At 40.5% G+C, this 13372-nt stretch overlaps 1 protein-coding gene across 1 annotated transcript in view; it reads left to right on the plus strand.

Moving 5' to 3' along the window:
• Window positions 1–13372, plus strand: part of LOC136863499 (discoidin domain-containing receptor 2) — a 770412-nt gene that overhangs the window by 461663 nt on the left and 295377 nt on the right. The window contains exon 7 of the mRNA XM_068225966.1: window positions 9718–9852. Within this exon, the coding sequence (XP_068082067.1) occupies window positions 9718–9852 (135 nt within the window). The remainder of the gene's footprint in view (window positions 1–9717; window positions 9853–13372) is intronic.

A 13372-nucleotide genomic window follows, 5' to 3' on the forward strand; every position in this document is an offset into this window, starting at 1 on the left:
ATAATTTCTGAAAATAAGGACTTTACATGATAAAATGTGTCATTATTTCAAATTAATTATTAATTTTCCTACCAAGGAAAATTATAATATATTCGAAAAAATGAAATGAGAATATTGACTGAGATTATTGTTTATGGGCAAAAGTTGTTGTGGGGAAAGCTGCTTTTGGAAAGTTGTTTCTAGGAAAAAAGAATTGGGAAAAGGGTTATTGAATCGTACAGTTTACATAGAAGATGTTTGTTTCTTGTTTCCATTTTGCTTTACGTCACACCGACACAAATAGTTCTTATGACGACAATGGGAAAGGGTTAGGAGCGGGAAAGAAACCACCGTAGTTTTCATTAAGATACAGCCCCAGCACCTGCCTTGTATGAAAATGTGAAACCACGAAAAGCCACCTTCCGAGCTGCCGACAGTAGGGTTCGAACCCACTATACCTCGACTGTAAGCTGACAGCTACGTGCCTCAAACCGCGCAGTCACTCACTCGGTTTACGTGGAAGTAAAGTGGTAACACATAGCTAGGTATCCCTGTACTATTATCACTCGCACACTTTTTAGTGTTAGATTTGTGTACGGGGGTGAGGAGTAAGGAGGGAGCTCTCCCGGATCCAGTAATACTGCCAACTGAATGGAAATGAAATATGAATTGAATCGATAATATGATCGATCGACGTGTATTTTCTAAATCTTTATTATTTTAAGCCAACAACTGTGTTACACACACATTATAGAACATTATATGACAATTCTCGATGCGAATCTTGTTCCTAGCATGAATTCTATAGTTTTGCTTTGCTGTGTAAACAACAACAGTACTACTACGTAAAGTGCACGCCAGATGTCGCACAGCGATGTACAAGCGATTCATAGTTTGTGTTTCAAAGGTTGTCATTACGAATCTCGAAGATTGCCGAGGTCGACCGATTCAGCACCAGGGTGTCCATCCATCACTAAAAAGTGTGCAAGTAATACTTTATTGTACGTTGTCAGATAAATACATGTTGCTCACAGTTTACATTCAAGTATATCCATGTCTAAGGTATGGAGGTATTTTGGTGACGTTTAATTGTTGTTATCCATCCTTTTATCTAATATTTGCAAATGAAGTATATATATCGAATCACATACACTTATACGGATACTCACACACCTGTTGCCATCTTGTGTTAGTAAATACATCTATATATTTGTTATTGGACAGACTAAATCAAGAAGTAATGAGTGCATTGGTCGCGCATTTCGGGTCACGGTAGTGTGAGCTTGCATTCGGGAGATAGTTGGTTCAAACCCCACTGTCAGCACATCTGAAGGTGGTTGTCTGTTCTTTCCCATTTTCTCTCAAGAAAGAGGATTGTTGTTTCACGTTAATTAAGGCTTGGGTCCCTTCCTTTACAATCCTAGCCCTGTCCTATTTCACCGTAGTCATAAGACCAGTGGCAACACACCTGTAATCAACAAAAATTGTTTTCACAGGTGGTTCAGTATGACTGATGGCTGTGGCCGTATTGAAACAGCCGGAGAATGGATAGTGCTGAGTAATTTCACTCAAAGCGTTGTTAGAGCCTGCAGATACCGCTAAAAGTATTGCTCGATGAGGCACTGGTGTTTGAATAGGACTTTTTGGCTCAGTGATGAAAGCAGTTATTAACTACCCATATGTATAAATAAAACTATTTGGAGGGAATTTCAGGGTCATTTTTACATATTAAGTAGTACTACTGTACCACTTATATAGAAAAAAATGTGTTTGAGTTCCATGACTGCGAACTATCTCCTGGATATTACTATAATATATTTACCGGTCTAAAAATTTATATTGTATTGAGCACTGATAAGAACACTTTCCTTTGAATCAGCAGATTCTATTTAAATTAGATAGCCAAGTCAACATGCATTAGTGCCCATATAATGTGATTTCCTAACAAGTAGAATTCCGTGTTATGTATATATTTTATTACGTGCATAATAATTACCCGAGTTATATTAAGTTTATTTTTCTGCAAGTACAATGATCGTTAATTTGAATGTACCTGTACAAAGCAGCATGCATACAATGCACGTTTTTAAATAATAAAACGTGTCATTTCATCTTCCACGTACGTCTAAATATCATAGGGAACAACAGGAAGAAAGACAAACAAACACACAAATAGTTGCATTTGGAATTCATTACTGTATTTCCATCTGACATTTCAGAGAAAATTATTACTATTATCATTATTATTATTATTATTACTATTATTATTATTATTATTATTATTATTATTATTATTATTATTATTATTATTATTATTACTGTCCCTGCCGCATCAAATTATAAGGTGCTTTTGGCATCGTCATCATCATCATCATCATCATCATCTGTTTACCCTCCAGGCTCGGTTTTTCCCTCGGACTCAGCGAGGGATCCCACCTCTACCGCCTCAAGGGCAGTGTCCTGGAGCTTCAGACTCTTGGTCGTGGGATACAACTGGGGAGAATGACCAGTACCTCGCCCAGGCGGCCTCACCTGCTATGCTGAACAGGGGCCTTGTGGAGGGATGGGAAGATCGGATGGGATAGGCAAGGAAGAGGGAAGGAAGCGGCCGTGGCCTTAAGTTAGGTACCATCCCGGCATTCACCTGGAGGAGAAGTGGAAAACCACGGAAAACCACTTAGAGGATGGCTGAGGTGGGAATCGAACCCACCTCTACTCAGTTGACCTCCCGAGGCTGAGTGGACCCCGTTCCAGCCCTAGTACCACTTTTCAAATTTCGTGGCAGAGCCGGGAATCGAACCCGGACCTCCGGGTGTGGCAGCTAATCACGCTAACCACTACACCACAGAGGCGGTTTCGGCATCGTGGTTAAACAATAATTCGGAAGGGTAAGTTCAATCTAATAACCAGTGTACGTGTAATATCTGTATAACTGTGTGTATTGGTAAATGATCAGTGCTAGGTTTGGAAATCAAGAGTTTGTGCTTTATGTGTTAAGTAAAACTCTGGCATTCCTTTGCTCTGGAAACGGAGGAACCACGGAAGACATGTTCTGGCATCATCTGAGCTGTGATTTCGTGACTTAATGCGGACCATTTCCAACTCTCACACCAATAAAGAACTCGTAGTAAAGTAAGCCATCGGGGCTATAAGCTACTACGAGCAATCTAGAACACGGATAATTTGGTAACTAAATAAACTTTCTGATGTAAGGACAGAATAAGTGACATACTTTTTAAAATGCACCATTCGCACACGAACTTAAGAACCCTCGTAAATTTACTGACTATTCACACCGAAGGTCTAGAGAGAATGTTAATTACATGATCTCTGAATTACAGGGCAAATATTACAAAAGTGAATAATTAATTATGAGAGATAATGAAGTTTTACATTGCACATGTGAATTGTGCGTAACCTTCCCCGAGTTCCCGAAACATAGTCAAGGATGCTAATATGAAACGTACGTGAGAATCACGCCATGGAATAGCGTAACAATTGCTGGTCATGCGACCGAAATATGCTATTGCAGAGACAGAGATACAAGTGATTAACTGAGGCTGGGTTTGGAACAAAATGGACCATGCTATGCATGCAAAGCATCCCCTCGGCATTGCGGAATCTAAACTGGTTCGCTCCACGCAATATTTCCAACAAGTTATTAAGTTTTACGTCCGTTATGTGAATGCGAATTTGCTAACACAATAAAAGTTAATTTTTGGTTTCGTGATTTCAATAGAAGTCCGTAATTTATCTTAGCTCTTGCTCTGTCATATTCATCGAGGAAAGGCAAGTTCTCTATGAGTTTTCTGCCAGTCGTTAATCTGCTTCACTCTCTGAATGTCCGACTCATTGGCTGAATGGTCAGCGTACTGGCCTTCGGTTCTGAGGGTCCTGGGTCGATTCCCGCCCGGGTCGGGGATTTTAACCTTCAGTGGTTAATTCCTTACTTAGAGGAAGTAAAAGTCATAACAAGGTTTCCGTAGGTGAAATTGTTTTATCAAGAAACATTTCGAGAAGGAGGAGTCGGACGGCCCCGCGCGGTCCTCTCCTCCGGCGAGGCTCCCTCGAGGAGCGAGACTCCTGCCGAGCCCGCTGGTGCGAGCTCATGCGAGTAGTGATGGGACATTCGATTCATTTTACTGAATCGATTCATTTGATTCCGTTCACGTTACTGAATCGATACATTGATCCGATTCACGGCTCAATGGTCACCGCTCCTACTGCATCTGTGTAGTATGTGCTGGTAAGACAGCAGCAACAGCATTCAGTGCTCACAGCTGCCATCTGGTCTTCATACTATGAACTCCTTTCTTAGAAAACATGCCAGTTACTCTAATACATCGAAGGTTTCCGGCGACGCAGGGTGGGAAATGTTAGGATTAGGAAGGTAGCAGCCATGGCCTGAATCAAGGTAGAGTCCCAGCATTTCCTGGTGTGAAAATGGGGAAACTGCGGAAAACCATCTTAACGGCTGCCGACGGTGGGATTCGAACCCACTATTCCCCGAATGCAAGCGCATAGCCACGCTATATTAACCGCACGACAACTCGCTCAGTCATTTTTGAAAATTTTTCTATCAGCTGAGGATTTTTTTTAATCGTCATATTTTTTATAGGCTACTCGATTTGTACAGTAGCCCGCTGGTTTTCTGATTCACCGTTCAGGGTTGTTTCTTTCATTTTTCGATCGTCCTCTCCACGGTGTGGAGGAGAAGCAATCATTTTCATGGGTTTCTCGTCACAGAGCTAAGAAGTGTTTCGAGCATGGGCGTGGCGTTCATTTAAAACCTTCCCGCCGGGCCGAAGCCGCGACGGGCCCCCTCCACTGAGCGAGGGAGGTAGGTACCCAATGCCGAACGTCTGCATCGTAGGAGACGCGGCACTCCCTCTGTCGGCGACGGCCGGGGCCGCCGCTTACAGAGTACGAACAGGACTCGCATGTAGTGTTGGCTACTGAATGCATGATTCGATTCATTGAAGTGTCCGAGTGAATCGATTCACAGGAACGGCGAGCTCACGGCACACGATTCAGCTTATTCCTAGCGGACAGTGCTGAGTGCCGCACTCACTGGACGTTTACGAAAGAGATAACAGTGGCTAAAAAGAAAAACACAAGAAAACAAGCAAAATTCAAATGCGCCACTTGGTCCGTCGTGTGCGGCCGCTGGGTCGTCGTCGCTGGCGCTGTGGTGTCAGGCCCTGGAGCGTCTCCACAGGAAGCAATCCCGTGAGAGAACGTTGTAGGACTCCTGCAGGCGTCGGGGACGGGCTCCGATGGTGGCTGCAGGGTGTCCTCTCGCAGGTCCCGAAGCCATTTTTAAGTTACAAGTCTAATGTAATGTTAAGTACTTAGAGTTAGTTATTGGTTTTTACCACCATCAAACAAGTTTAAAGTGTTTACTTATATTTATGTTTGGTATTGTATTCATTGTTTTAGTGTGTCCTAATAATGAAACACAAAATAAACATACTATTTATAACGATAAACACACATGTACATGAAGACGTGTGTGCGTTAGGTCCAATTACTCACTGCACCCTGATAACTTTCAACATTTTTAAAGATTTTAAATGAAGACTGGCGTTCAAATATTTTAATATAATTATAAAATCGCTGCAACAAGCACTGCAAAAGCGCCAAAAGGGAAGTAACGGTGTATATATCATTGGCTTACTAAGAAAACCTTGTAACTCCCAATGCTCTTCCTGTCCATTATTTCCCTTAACACTAGTCACGCCTCCCAGCCACATATTGATATGCAGTCCATCAGAACGATTTTCGTTGTGTTCATTTTCCTATGCGAATGTGTAAAGAAAAATGAACCTTAAACACATTATACTCTAGGAGTGCGTAAATACATCCCCAAAATATATTCCTAGAGTGCGGTAGGGTAAGATTCGTGCTAATTTTAAGGAACTCTTCAAATTTTCAAATCAACTTAGTAAAAAAAAATCTCTGGAGTCAACACACTTTACCCACCCACCTACCCGCCAATTATATATTTCACCCATGTTGAATTTAATTGATAAGTTTCGTCACCTCAAACTTGTTGCCAAATTTCTTATCTCCATCATTATTCCTCGTGGCTGTTGCTCTTTCAGTATACAAAAGTGTGTGTTCGACAAGATAATCTTTCACTTACGAAGTTTTGGCAAAGCTATTCTTACTAGTCACTTATTGGATGAAATCGTGGTCGTAAGGTCTGTCCAGGCTGGGGTCGGAAACTCGTAGAGTGGGTGAGGGTTGGTGTGAGATGAATGTATGAAACGTGACAAAAAGCGGAGAAACTGCGTTGTAATTACATGTTGCCACAGGCTGCAGATCTGGTTGCATCTAACGTAACTTAAAGAGAGTGATACTCAAATACAAAATGCCTCTTCGCCTTATGTTTCTTACGTTAGTAGATGAGAGGAATTTTAACTGTTTCTCCCACCATAAAATCACCTTTAACATTGAAGCTTCTGTTGAAATAGCTTTAAGTTTTCGAAGGGTATATTTTTCTGCATTATTCATTTTATTACCTTTTCAATAAGTATTGTAAAATAACATAAACTTCGTCAGCCTCATCGTACGAACCGTTGAAAGCAGTTAATTCAAGGGATAATTAACCCCTTAGAAAAGAAATCGCAACCACCATCACCAGCATTATCTTCATGACAATGCGTTTAATTCCAATAAGAATATAAATTCACGTTTATACCATTCTTATTTCTACAACATTCTGATGCAATTCATACCGTAGATATGTATGCATTCGGGAAAATATCTAAAAATAAAGAAATCTATCGTTATTGAATGTGGAGCATATTGGCAGAGAAGAACTTTATTTATTGAACTCTCTTGAATTTGTATGTCACTTAACAGACACCCGGATTAACTGAGTTTGGTAGAAAGCGAGCTGAAAATGTACGATCATTATGGTCTTCACTAACTTCATTGCTACCAAACTAGTTGGCTATGCGGTTTGGGTCACGTAGTCAAGAGCTTTTAATTGGGAGATGGTGGATTCGAATCCCATTTTCCATAACCCTAAAGGTGGTTTCTCGTGGCTTACGAATTTTCATACCAGGCAAATGCTGGGACTGTATCTTACTTAAAACCCCGTTCACTTCTTCCCCATTCCTGATTCCTGTCCTATTCCATTGTCATCATAAATCCTGTTCCTATCGGTGCGACGTAAAATATATAGTTAAAGGAATAACAACATAATTGTTCTTTTTCAGTTTGTACAATCTGTATTACCCACCTGCTTTCTTCAGAAGTTAGTCTCACAAGCTTGATTAAGTAATATTTACAAATAAAATCACAAAGCAATGAGGTATTATATTTGATTGTGTCGTAGCCTATATGGTAAGTTAACCGTCAATTATTATTATTCTTCTGCTTCTTTTTCTTCTCTTCTTGGCGTTTTCTCAATTACCTGGGGTAGACACTTTGGGTAAGTTTAGCCCAGTTTTAGGACTGGTGGCCTTTCCTGACGCCAATCCTCCTTGGAGGGAAGTATTTACTCTTGCGTTTATTCTGTGGTTGTTTGTAGTGTGGTATGCTGTATGTAAATATCTATTAAGACGAATACAAACACCCATCCTATGAGCTAGAGGAATTAACTCTACGGAGTTGAAATCGACCAACGGACAGGGAATCGAAACCTGGGCTCTCTGAACAGAAGTGAACAGACACTGAATTTCCTGAATTGTTTCTACCATGAAACTGATTTCTGGTAAATTAGACTAATTTGCATTTTCTGCAGAAATTGCTTAGTATTTATCAGAGCTCCAAATTTGAATATTCCGGGTTTATTTGTGAAGTACTGCGCATACGGCACGTAGGCCTACTACCTTTATATCGTAACTCACTAAGTACTCATTACAAATCTTGCGTTGATAATGGAGGAAGTTATTATTATTATTATTAATTCCATCGGAATCCGCTTTGAAATTATGCTCCCTGCATATTTACTTTTAATAAAAATTATGTCTTTCACACTGGGTACTTCCTGAATCTCATATTACATAGAGTTTTAAAACATGTGTCAACGAGAAAACGCGAGAGAAGTTGGTTAGAATGGATTTACAGTTGTGCTGATAAAGAGCTCCCCAGGTCCTTGACTTCGAGTTCGATTCCTGTTGCGGACCTCAGTGGCTCAGTCGGTTAGTCTCTGGCCTTTTGTTCCCGAAATAGCGGGCTCGATTCCAACTCAGATAAGTAGCACTTAAGGGTTTTTCAATATGCCTACTTCGTGATATTGGTTTCCGACATGTTTGAAAGCTCCTAGTGAACAAACGTCCGATATCTGATCGCCTCCTAAACGTCTATAGCAATGGAAAGTGCGTTAAAGGAATAGCATTATTTATTATTCGATTTCTGTTTAGGGGCATCTTATGAAAGAAAAATAACTGAAAAATTAATTACAAGGTTCCTTCACGAACGTTTGTCACATTGGCATCGCAAAAATTTGCATTTACTGAAAGAACTTCTTCTTCTCCTCTTCTCCTTTTTATTTTTTCTAGTGGTATAACGTAGCACTAACACATCACAGGTTTACGGCGACGGAAGGGTGAACAAGGTAATAGCCACGGTGTTAATTATGGTACATCTCCAGCATTGGCCTGGTGTGAAAATAGGAAACCACAGAAAACCATCTTCACAGTATTCTGTTTGTTATTGTTGATATTGTAATTATTATTTGCAATATAATATTTTTTCTAATTGAGAGTGAAGAAAACCAGAAATGATTAGCACGAGCGTAGTTGCTGGAAAATCGATGTGCTGTAGAAACGAATCAATCAACATTTTAAATTTTCTGACCGGTACAAAGTTGGGCAGTACTTCTTGGTGACATGAGCTCAAGATAAGGTCTGATTGGGTTAAGGGAAAATCGGCAGTTCAAATCCTCATCGTACCAATTAGCATCATCTCCACCACAAGACATATCTAATAAACAAGAAGATTGTGGAATGAAGGTATTCATTCACTCAATTTTGGCTTCTAAGTTATCCTTTTGTGATTTTTGTATTTATTCCTTTTCTTACTTTAGGAGAGAAATTATACAAATTATGATAATTTCTCCCTCATTACCACATGTTATCTTTTTGCCATCGTCAGCGATTTCCACGTTCCCTGTAGAAAAATCTGAGAGGAAATGCTTCAGTTTCTTCAGTTTCTTTATTATTTTTGACAAACAAACAGTTTTGAAGAATGTCTCGCGTAGAGGAAGAATGCATAGAACAATTTCAACTGACGGCTAGTGGCCATGTGTCCATGATCTTTGGAGATAATTTCCAGGTGTGTAATAATTTCAGTGTGTTTTGTCTATATTTTATATTTCGTAATTTTTTACTGCTATGATGTTTTCCTTTTTCATTAGTGTGTTTAATACTACGGAAACAAATATAAAAATAAGTAGGCCTTCCCATCGTTTTATCATCCTGTTGGAGGTATGTGACAACTAAATAAATTTCCATATTCCAGTACAACTTACACGTTGCTTTACTAAGCGTGATAACTCGCTGAGAAATACGATACTCTCGGTTCTATTCCTTGCCAATGCATAACAATTTTCTAGAATTAATATTCTTGTGTTTTGAATTCAGTGCGGAACTAATGTTCTTGTGGCATTCAACATTCGGTACAACGTCATATAAATTCAAAATTATTCTTGGTTATCCAGTTCTTTAAATATGTTTTGTGATTTGTTTTACCGTTGTATTTTAAATGAAATAATGTCTGTTGCAGTGCCGATCCTGCGGAACATGACGGACGAGACCCTGGAACAGTACTTCCTTCAGCAGGAGGGTGTTCAGGAACCAGCAGGTGTTCCCGGAAACACGGGCGGGGAGACCACCCATGCCCGGAAAGAGATTACGCCAGGTAAGTCTGCGTCAGAACTTGCGGAGCAAATAAAGGCCACATCTTAACTCTTGTCACAGCTAGATCCCATGAGCCCTTTGCGACCAAATGCGATTGACGGAGTTTCAAAACCTAAGCCCTTACACAAACCTCCATACGTGTTTCCTAATACCACAGCAAAACGCAAAGCCGTTTGTATGCATTGTGTATTCTTTTCAATAAAAATGTACTTTCTAGTCCAGGAAATAGCACAACTGTGGTGGAAATCACTGACTATCACAATCTATGTAATATGGAATAATGGTTTACTAACTGAAGTTCATTCATCATGCCACTTTACCTCTCTATTTTATTGCCTTTCGAAACTAAATTTTGTAAACTACTTATCCCACTTTCCCCTTGACTTTCGATTATTGTTAACAATATTTTGATTCAGTTTATCTTCCATTCTAATGGACATTTTATACTGTCATCCTTAATTGAAATCGGAAATAATGAAGACTATTACGCCAGGAAAATTGTTCTGTCCTATTTGTGGCAATGATATTGTGCTTTGCAGAAGTCACATTTATTTATTCCGTAAATGTTTCATGATTGCATGCAAATAAACAAGCTTAATTACAATACCAAGGTTTTATAAATTACTTTAATTAATTAATTTTGTTGAATTGGTTGGGAACTTGTGAGATTTTGGTCGATGTAATTGAATCTTATTTCAATGGCTCAACGAATAATCTTTGTAATCTCAGAATCAATCAGATTTCATGGCTTTATAAACGTTTACATGTTCTGTTCCCGTTGAAATGTTAACTCAAAGGCTCAGAAACGTTCAACTGCATTCTCCTAGACGTGAACAAATTAAAGTCGGATGGCATAACTTGTGAGTGTGTTAGTTAAGGTAACTCTGCGGAGGGAGCAAGTGAAATCTCTTGTTGTCTGTTCTCTTGAAGGAACTTCATTCGCTAGGCCCTGTCCTTCTGTTAATAATTGGCGGTTTGTTTTCAGGAGTTAGTAAACAGTTAACAATGTTTTTGAAATTCCATCGAGACAGAGAATAAATTAATCTCCATCAAAACTCCGCTAGCGACCTTTGAACCATTAATTCCTTTTTTTTACAACCTGATTTATGTTGCACCAACACAGATAGGTCTTATGGCGACGATGGGATAGGAAATGGTTAGGAGTGGGAAGGAAGCGACGTGGCCTTAATTAAGGTACAGCCCCATAATGCAAGCTCACAGATGCGCGCCCTCAACCGCACGGCCAACTCACGCAGTAACACTATCTCTTCCTCTACCCACTTCCGTAGTGTAGCGGTTAACAGACTAAAATGGAAGGAATGTCATTGCCTCGAAACACTCTCCTTGGTTGCCAAATGAATTGAGATTAAAAGTTGTTCTCTAACGCTATACCTCAGGACAGTTCACCAGCTGTTACTCGAGCACATTTGAAAAATGAATGCATGAACGTATTAGTGGAGTCCCATAATGCCACTGCTATTTTAAACGTAATATAATACTAAGTGCACCCACGTGGTCAAGACATCTACTGAGTAAGCATGCAACTCCGCATTGGCGACACCATTGCCGTAACTCGTGCTGACAGAGAAGGCATGAAACGCGCCACACACACACACACACACACACACACACACATCCCGCCCTCTCGTACCATGTGAAAACACCGAAGGCGCAGCCCCACTCACGAGCCTCTACCCATGGACTGTACCCTCTCTTCCACTTTAGTATGCTCAAAAGTTGGCGCGGAGAATAGCTGCCATTGTCGGTTCGATTCCCGGTGTAGGCAAAAAGATAAGATTGGGAGGTGGGCTGGTATCTGGTTAAAATGATATGTGGTTAAAACAGTACACGCAGCTCACCTCCATGTGGGATGTTCCCGGAAAGAGATGCACTACCTCTGTACGAGGACACAAATTTACATTACACTCTCTCTCTCTTCTTTCGAGTATCAGAATCATTTCTTACCCATATAGTGGAGGGTACAATCTCATTCCAAACCTGCAAAAATTGCTCGTTTCACTGCGAGGACTAGTGAGGTGTATCACCTAGAGAATTAAGGTTCCATATACAGGATGGTCGGAAACAACGTTAAAAGAGTACGTGAACGTTAGAGCGTTGGTCATGCTGATACGTGATTTGAATAATCTACATCGATATCACGCGCCATTGTCTTTTTATCAGCTGCTGAAGTTAGCCAATCAGATCGCTTCACAGGCGAATTCAAATAGGCTTTACGAGACGGTGTTGCTAATTCTGCACGTGGTATGGTCGCGCTTAAGAGCCATGCAGACAAATGAGCAACAAACACTAACACACCGTGGGTTTCAGCCAATGCCCGAGTAGCGTGCTTGCTCTGGACCGAGCCTATCAGCAGGGAGGTCCTTGTTCAAGTCACTCCCCTAGATAAGTTTATTTCTTCCATTGCCGCATTCAATCTGGTCATAAGCCACGTGCAGATTTAGTAACACCGCCTCCGAAAGCTTAAGTGAAGTCGCCCTGCGAAGCGATCTGATTGGCTAACCTCAGCAGCTGATAAAATGACAGTGACGAGAGATATCCATTTTTTCAATTGTTTACCACTATGACTGGATGTAGTCACAAAGATGCACACAAAATTCTGTCAGTTGGTACACTTATTTATTTAGAACTTATTTTCACATTAATCACACATAACCTAATGAAATGTCGTATGGCTTTTAGTGCCGGGATATCCCAGGACGGGTTGGGCTCGCCAGAGGTAGATCTTGCTATTTGACTCCCGTAGGCGACCTGCGCGTCGTGATGGGGATGAAATGATGATGAGGACAACACATACACCCAGCCCCCGTGCTGTGGGAATTAACCAATTAAGGTTAAAATCCCATACCCGGCCGGGAATCAAACCTGGGACCCTCTGAACCGAAGGCCAGTACGATGACCGTTCGGCCAACGAGTCGGACACATAACCTAATTAACTGCCGTCACATCAAAACACCACTACGGACACATCAAAAAACCACCATTTTAACAACTGCCTATCACGGAGCACATGAGACTACAACCTTGAAACAGTTGACTGCTGACTGCCTACAAGCATGTATGCCCAACACAACGCGAGGTCACAAGTATAACTCCTCTTAAACCATAACTCCAGCTAAACAGCAACTCGCCTCCACCATCGAGGCAACCTCCTTATATACAGTATGTGCCTGGCCATGCTTCTAGAAATACATGCCACAATAGACCTTCTCGTAGATTCTAGAGTGCTTAAAGCCCAGATATAATGTAAAGAATATTATCCGTAGTTCTCGTCTCACCTAGTGCCATTCTGGGTGTTACAGTGTGTTTCACAATACTGTAGTGGATTACAAATCATATACACAGATGATAATAATTTATATACTCTTAATTACAGGTTCTTGCATTAACTGAACTCATATAAATATCTTTATACAGTACATGTTTCATGACATAACCTCACAAACAATGCGGCCATCCGACTACATATATAATAATAATTATATTATTATTATTATTAATAA

Source organism: Anabrus simplex, chromosome 2 (genome assembly GCF_040414725.1).
Source record: "Anabrus simplex isolate iqAnaSimp1 chromosome 2, ASM4041472v1, whole genome shotgun sequence".
Taxonomy (NCBI): Eukaryota; Metazoa; Arthropoda; class Insecta; order Orthoptera; family Tettigoniidae; genus Anabrus; species Anabrus simplex.